This window comes from Cyprinus carpio, chromosome B18 (genome assembly GCF_018340385.1).
Source record: "Cyprinus carpio isolate SPL01 chromosome B18, ASM1834038v1, whole genome shotgun sequence".
In the NCBI taxonomy this organism is placed as follows: domain Eukaryota; kingdom Metazoa; phylum Chordata; class Actinopteri; order Cypriniformes; family Cyprinidae; genus Cyprinus; species Cyprinus carpio.
In genome coordinates, this window is record NC_056614.1 from 23,391,449 (window position 1) to 23,399,541 (window position 8,093).

Genomic DNA, 8,093 nt, shown 5'->3' on the forward strand with positions numbered 1-8,093 from the left:
CTGGTATTCACAGTTCAAACACTTTCCTAATTGCCAATGATGAATGCCACCCCTACAGGTTTATAATAGTGCTTACAATGCATGCACACATTGGCTGCTGATCTTTTAAGAAGACTGTGGTGTTTCTTTGGCAAATAAGAAGTTGCATGACTCATATACCTTTATCATAGACAGTAAGCACATTAAAACACTTCTGGGTTTGGTTTGCTTCATATTAATCTCCGTAGCGAGTGTGTCGCCCACATGCATGCTATCCTGCCACTGAATATAAACCAGTACAAGATGACTGACTGTTCCTGAATAACTGGCAAGTATATAATGAAACACATCTGAACATTTTATTGAACTCCAGGAAACTCCACAATGCTTCAGTCTTTAACAAATTTGTGCGTGCGTGTGTTAATTTTAACTTAAACAAACTGTCTGTCTCCCCACAGACACTGACTTTTATATATTTAGAGAGCATATATACTGTGAAAGTCTACAATGGAAATGAAGTAGTGATGAATAAATTATTTTGCTTCGCCTTAAGTTACGCTTGTCTTTTCTTTTAAAACAGTGCATGAATGAGTGTACTTGTAGGTAAGATTGCAGGAAATAAGTCTAAGTGTATGTCTATATATAATGAACGTGAAGGTGGGGATTGAATCTTCAATACCATGACTTAGGTGCCCTTGAGCAAGGCATCGAACCCCCAACTGCTCCCCGTGGCCGCAGCATAAAATGGCTGTCCACTGCTCCGGGTGTGTGTTCACAGTGTGTGTGTGTGTTCACTGCTCTGTGTGTGTGCACTTCGGATGGTTTAAATCCATACCACCAAAAAACAACATGCAAAAAAATACTTGACTAAATATCACATCAATGTATATGATGAATGTGAAGGTGGGGATTGAATCTGTCCGACCAAAAAAACTTGCAAAGAATTCTGGGACTATTGGTGGGCGCACTGCACCCCTGGCCCATGCGGACCACCTTCTTCGTCGGAGCTGTCGTTATACGCTTCATGGCGGTGACCACCAGACGATCCCTGACTGATGTCAAAGTCCTGCAGATCAACTTCCTCCGCATCAGCTGAGATGACAGGAACCTCTGTACGCGACGGCAACAGATCCTCCAACTCCTGCGTGTGCAGACACATGAGAAATATGGCAACTCTACCAAAGTCTGCATCTCATCAGGTACACTCCAGCCATATTTTAGTATGATATAGGTACCACTGAGTCTTCATATATTTTTCATTTTCATTTTTATTTCGGTTTAAGTTTTAGTCATTAATTTTGTTGTTTTTCCCCACTTTTTGGGGGGGGTGGGGGGGGGGGGGGGCATCAAGTTAAAACTAAATTAAAATGAAAAATATTTTCTAGGCAATAATAAAGTACATCAAGTTAAAACTAAATTAAAATGAAAAATATTTTCTAGGCAATAAGAAGGGGGGGGAAATGGTTTTAGTCAACTTATAATAACAAGAAAATAGCTCCAAGACCTAATAAGCTTTAACTTAGAAACTTTAGAGAGCATTTTAGGGCAACATAGGATCGCTACTGATGCTAAGATGTATAAACAAACTTCTAAGATAAAAATTTACAATTTTACCCAATATTTGAATACTTTGAAAACCAGTGTTTTTTAAAATTTTTCATGAACTATCGTTTAGAAATCATATATATACACTATTAAAAACTATTAACTTTTATTTTTGTATTTTCGGTTTTAATTTCATTTTAGTAAATCTGTTATGTCTTAAATAGTTTTCAATTTAGGTTTTTTTGGTTTTAGTAATTTTAGTACTCAAGCTTAAAAAAACATAAGGTCTTTTTTATCTAATATTTATATTTTATTTAGAACATTTTTAATGATTTCAGTTAACAATAACAGTACTGTTGAAAACTCACAGTTAGTTTCTCCGTGCTGATCCAGCCGTTCTCAGGAAACTGGACGTCAAACTTGATGTACAGATCCCCTTTCTCAAAGGGGTTTCTGTACTGAGGCATTCCTTCCCCTCGGACGACCCTTACAGAACCTGACAACCAGAACACAACATTTCCTACAGCATATACTACGAAAACATGAACAAAACATTGACAACATGGTGCTCACCTGGCTCTATGACTTTGCCAGGGGGGTGTTTGATGACGAGATGTCGGCCGTCCAGGTGCGTGAGCATAAACTGAAATCCACACAGCGCCTCCACCAGACCAATCCTGTGGCACAAGTGCAGATCGTTTCCATCACGACGGAACTCCTGTAAACAAAGACATCATAGATATTTGTGCTGTAAAACAACAACAAAAAACACATATTTCTATTCTTATAATGCAAACATTTTCATTCTGCAAAACAGCACATCCTCACTGCCAGAAAGTGATTCAAATGTTGCTTGCTTCTCTTCAAATACACTTAAAGGGAAAGTTAACCCATTCAAAATGAAAATTCTGTAATAATTTACTCAAGTTGACTGTAGCCATTAACCTGTCATACAAAAAAACAAAAAAACAAATTACATCAACAAGTGGAAGGTGAGTAAATTTTAAGTTTTGGTAAACAATCCCTTTAAGGCATAGTATAATCAAAAAGGAATATTCTGTCATCAATGTTCATTTAAGAGCACATGCATTTATGTAAATTAAAGTGCAACAGAAAATAAAGATCAATTATTAATTAAAATAATATTTTTGATTCAACAAAATGTAAGTACATTAAGTAATTATAAAATTACATTAATTAGAACTGAAACTTGAAATCCTGTATGCAACACAAGAATTGACGCTTTTAATTAATAATTTCATTTACATTAAGTCATTTAGCATTATTAAAAATATAAACTTTCAATTTGTAAAAAAAAATACAAATATGTAATATATATATATATATATATATATATATATATATACAAATATATACATAAAAATATAAATTAGAACTTTATAATCATTAATAATAATAATAATAATATAAATGTATCAATGTTATCCTTACCTTTATATTTTAGACCATTTTTGCTCAGATTACTATAAAATTCATTTATAGATTTCAGCGTGCACATTATCTATTGAAATACATTGGGAAAAATGACCAATAAATTAACAGATAGTCAAAGTAGTAGTCTGTTAGAGTCCCACTATTGACTCTACACTCCTCATTGTGTGTGTTTGAGTAACCTCATGGTCTTTCTCCTGCAGCACCAGTATAATGTCTCCTGGCTCTGTGTTGGGTGACTGGTCCGCCTCTCCGCTGAATGTGATCTTCTGCCCGTGTCTCATTCCTTTATCCACGTGCACCTCCAAGACCTTCACCTCTTTACACACCTTACGGCCCTCACACTCTTTACAGCGGTCCTTCTCGTGAATAACTTCACCTAAAAATGCAACCAACCATGGAAATTAGAGCCCGACCGATATGGGTTTTTTGGGGCCGATACCGATATTAGGGAGTAATATATCGGCCGATATTCTTTGTGTATATTACAGTACCAGTCAAAAGTTGGACACCTTCCCATTCGTGTGTCCAAACATGTGACTGGTACTGTATATAGAATACCAATATATACATAAACACATTGATCAAACACTTATAATGATTTGACAAAGATATGCAATGGAGGCAGGGCATTTAACAATTTAACAATAAACTTTATTATCCAAAATGAGTTTGACATCAGTGCACTGAACAGTAAAGTTGAAGTTTATTCAGCTTTATTTCAATTCAAATTCCATTCAAGTTCATTCTTCATCACTTGAAGTTCATCACTTCAGAACATTCATTCACTGATTTGCGCTACTGTCTTCACACACAGACAAAACTTACTAGAGAAGTGTGACATAATATACCTCTGTTAATAAACACAATATAAATTCACGTCTCAGACACTTTAATGCCCTTTGAATGTACGTTTGCTTAACTGGAATCATGGCGGAATATCATGTGAAGTTCACTTTGCAGGGCACTTACGGTCAAATAAGACGATGCTTGAATGCTGCCTGAACAAGAGCTATCTCGAGAACGCTCCGGCGGATCTCCACCAAATTTGGGGGATCCCTTCAGCTCGAGGAGCCCTCTCGAACGCCACCCTCTGCGCATCGGTAGCCCCCTGGGATCGGTAGATCAGTATGCACTGGACCGCAAATTTAACCACCCGTAACTCCCGAACCCCAGGGGCTATCGACGCGGGGGTGGTCTCATTCGAAAGAGGGCCTCTAGGTGTACACTCAATTCACGTTCGAGAGGGTTCCTCGAGCTGAAGGGTTCCGCCAAATTTGGAGCGGATTCGTCACGCCATTACAGAGATATGGGCATTCAAAGTTTCAATGGTTTTCCATAGACATAACTTTTAAAGCATTTCATCCAGGTCACCAGTAGCAAACAATGGAGCACACTCTGCTGTATAAACTAAGTAATTACACAATTTCAAGCATTTTATCTGCGTTACATGTTCTGTAAAAAAAAAAAAAAATCATATCGGCGGCATATTCGCCAATACCGATATATCGGCGACAGGCTCAAATCGGGTGTTAAAATCTGCAAAACTATATATCGGTCGGGCTCTAATGGAAATGAATGAATTCTCACCCTCTCCATTGCAGTCAGTGCACACGGATTGCATCTGCTGTACCATGCCAGGAGCCAGCTGTCTGATCATGATCCGCATGCCGCGGCCCCGACATGTGGCACACTTCTGCACGGCCCCCGTTTTACCCCCTTGACTGAGGAAAAAGGTTAAGTTTATATATATTGCTTTAAATCTTTAGGAGCTGTACTCAATTGTTATAACCCTCTAAGATAGTGTATAAAATCCTGCTCACACACACACTCACCCATTGCAGGCACTGCAGAGTACGTTCTTGCTTAGCTGTAGTTTGGTTGCTTTTCCATTGTACAGATCTTCCAAAGACACCCTATCAGGTATTTAAAAATAAGTTTTAAAAATCATTTGTTTAAAGAACATTTTTCATTTTTGGAATGCATATTATGGTACCATCTCTCAACATGAGTTGTTTTTTTTAAATTTGGAATAATCTGTATAGATAAATCATATACAAAGGCATCTTTACACAGCAGAGTTAAGGCTGCTCTGTGCCTGCTCAAAATTATGTGTTAAGATGTAATGCTGCATGAAAGCCAGACTAAATTATGCCTGTTCGGATCCACCTCAGTCCATTGCATCAAATAATACAGTTGTAACTGCTGTGGAAATGCATTTATGCCCCCTCTGAACAGCATTAAAGAGTTTGTGTAAATGCCACTTCAGAAGCGCATCTATGCCACATTTGCAGTGTAAATTTGGCATTATAGATAAATAAAATAAATGTTGATTTCACGTTGACTTAAAGGGATCATTCAACCAAAAATGTTCTAACATCATTTATTTACTTACCATCAAGTTGACGGTAGCCACTGACTAACATATTATGGAAAAAAAAATACTATGGAAGTCTATGGCTACCATCAACTGTTTAGTTACCAACATTCTTCAAATGATCTTCTTTTGTGTTCAACAGAAGAAAGAATCTTATTTAGGTTTGGAATAACTTGAGGGTGATAAAACAATGACAAAATTTTAATTTTTGGTTGAACTATGCCTTCAAAATAGGTCATGCATAAAATATTTTCCTTCTTCAAGACTTAATTTTTTTATTCTCAGGTTCTGCAGGAAAATAAAACAGAGCTTTCATTTTCACATTCACTCACTTCAGTGGATGTATCATGTCCTCTCCTCTCCGTCGGCCACCGTTCCGGCTCCTGCTGCTCTGGCCGCCCATAAAGCCGAACAGACCTCCGCCAAAGATGTGAGAGAAGATGTCCTCCATTCCGGCTCCGCCACCGCCACCCTCACGCAAGCCCTGTTCCCCATACCGATCGTACAAATCCTTCTTCTCCGGGTTAGTCAGTACCTCGTACGCAAAACTGATCTCTTTAAACTAAATCAAACAGGTCAAATTATTATTATTACCATCATCTTAATAGCTTTCAGAACTTAAGTTCCATTTCGATAAAATGAGAACTCACCTTGTCACCTGCATTAGGGTTTTTATCAGGGTGGTACTCTTTTGCTAATTTCCTGTATGCCTGAAGGTAAAAATCACAAATACATCACTAATTAATGACATTGTATAAGGCCAGCGGTACTATTACTTATAATCAGAGTTAAGTTTGAAACTTTGATGTTCAGTCTGACAAATATTAATTTCCCACAGATTGACACCATAGAAACAGTAATATCACAGAGACTTGAATAGGATCTTTTGAGTTAGCGAAGTTAATAAGTAACTACCTAGCAATAACCAAATTCACCCTAGCAACCACCCACAACACCCTTGCATGTCGGTTCTAATGTTTTCATTTGTTAAAAAAAAAATACTTATGATTACATAATTAAATAAAAATGTACAAATAAATTTGTTTTAAAGTCTGTAAACTAATAAAAAAAAAAAAAGTAGCTTAATAAATATTGATGGCAATAAAATTCCAGCCTAGCTGGCATAATTTTTTTTTTTTTTTTTTTTTTACATACAAAATACAGTCTGGGATAAAATTAAAAGTATTATAAAACATTGTAATTTGACAAATAACAGTGATATTTTTAAGCAATGTTTTTTGGTTAAAATGTATGTATTATACACTGTGAAAAAGATTTCAATTAAAGACTATTGGAGTACATTTACATTACAATCTAAGAAAATACCACCTCAGTTTTTCATCTTCAAAATTTCACATTTAATTCAATCTGTTACTTGCCGTTTCTTTGTAATTGTGAAATTACTATTAATTTCAAGAGTGAAAACTGTTTCTGTACCAAATTTGTATTCTATAAGTGTGTGTATTTTTATGCAATTGAAATCATTTCAGTATTTAAATAGTCTTGCATTTTTGCAAATGAATTTTTGATTCCAGATTAATTTAATGTATTAGTTGTATATTAGCATTGGTAATGTATTAGTTAAAAAGCACTATAACATGACACACTGCTTGAAATGTCTTGTCAACAACCTTTACAACATGCTTGAACCAAACCCTAGCAGACTACCCAACACCAAAAAAACTAAATGAACAAAGTAACCTTACTCCAAACTAATGCCCTTTAAGCTATTTTTCACTAAGCACATTACATGGATTGTGCCTTTGCTCGGACCTAGTGGTTTTGAATTCACATTGCCAGTTCTTTCCATGTGTGATAACTCCACACATCCCACATTATTTTGGGTCTGCCTGTGCTTTCAGAAATCCTTTGTGTGCACACAATCAAACAACAACAACAAAACGCCAACATAACAGACAATTTGAGCATTTAGGCCAGAGCCTGATCACCTTCTAACAAAGGACTGAACACAAATACGAGATTTCACATCGAGGAAATACCTAAAACAAGACACTGGCATTGCATTAACCATCTCTGACTCACTGCATTTCAGATAAAAGCTCAGGTTTAGCACAGCAGCTGGTAAGCTAAGCATCTCCTTCCACTGTAATAATGCTGTTGGACTGCAAGAAGCACCTTCATCTGTCTGCAGCACCTGGCTGATGCTCTCAGCAGCGACACAAATAGTAAACAAACGACGACTTTGACTATGCATCTTTCAAATCCTTCCCCAAATCATTTCCAGAGCCGAAGAAAGGCCACACTGGAGGATCCCAGCAGCATGCACTCTGGTAAACACACCAGTTTCTCCCCCAACATTCAGCATCCCACGTCTCGCGCGTCTCTTTGGCTTCGTTACGCTACGAAGCGCGAGGCGGAAAGGACGGTCTCTACCTTTTTGAGCTCGTTTTCGGTGGCTGACGGAGATACTCCAAGGATGTCGTAGAGTTTAGTGTCTGCGACGTTCGCCATGTCTACAGACCGGTGCAGCAGCTGCGCGAGGAGGAGCGGAGAGAGAGGGAGAGGGATGAAAGCCGGCTGCGTGACGTCACGCGCGCCGCCGAGTCAGCGGCTCCGGCGCGCGTGCTCGCTTGCTCTCCTGCGCCACAGTGTGATTGATAAACAATCATGACTTTTTGGATACGAAATAAGTGTTAATATCGTTATATCTTTGATTTATTTGTGTTATTTGCTTCATATGATACTAAAACCTCAAATAAAGTTTTGATTACACAATACA

At 37.5% G+C, this 8,093-nt stretch overlaps 1 protein-coding gene across 1 annotated transcript; it reads right to left on the reverse strand.

Moving 5' to 3' along the window:
- Positions 1 to 864: 864 nt before the first annotated feature.
- Positions 865 to 7,905, reverse strand: LOC109109418 (dnaJ homolog subfamily A member 2-like). The gene is made up of 9 exons (XM_042744461.1): positions 7,748 to 7,905; positions 6,004 to 6,063; positions 5,686 to 5,915; positions 4,812 to 4,892; positions 4,567 to 4,700; positions 3,159 to 3,355; positions 2,098 to 2,242; positions 1,893 to 2,020; positions 865 to 1,120 (listed from the first exon to the last, which is right to left on the reverse strand). The coding sequence occupies exons 1-9, from the start codon at positions 7,823 to 7,825 to the stop codon at positions 932 to 934; spliced, it is 1,242 nt and encodes a 413-aa protein (XP_042600395.1). The 5' UTR covers positions 7,826 to 7,905; the 3' UTR covers positions 865 to 931.
- Positions 7,906 to 8,093: the final 188 nt, after the last annotated feature.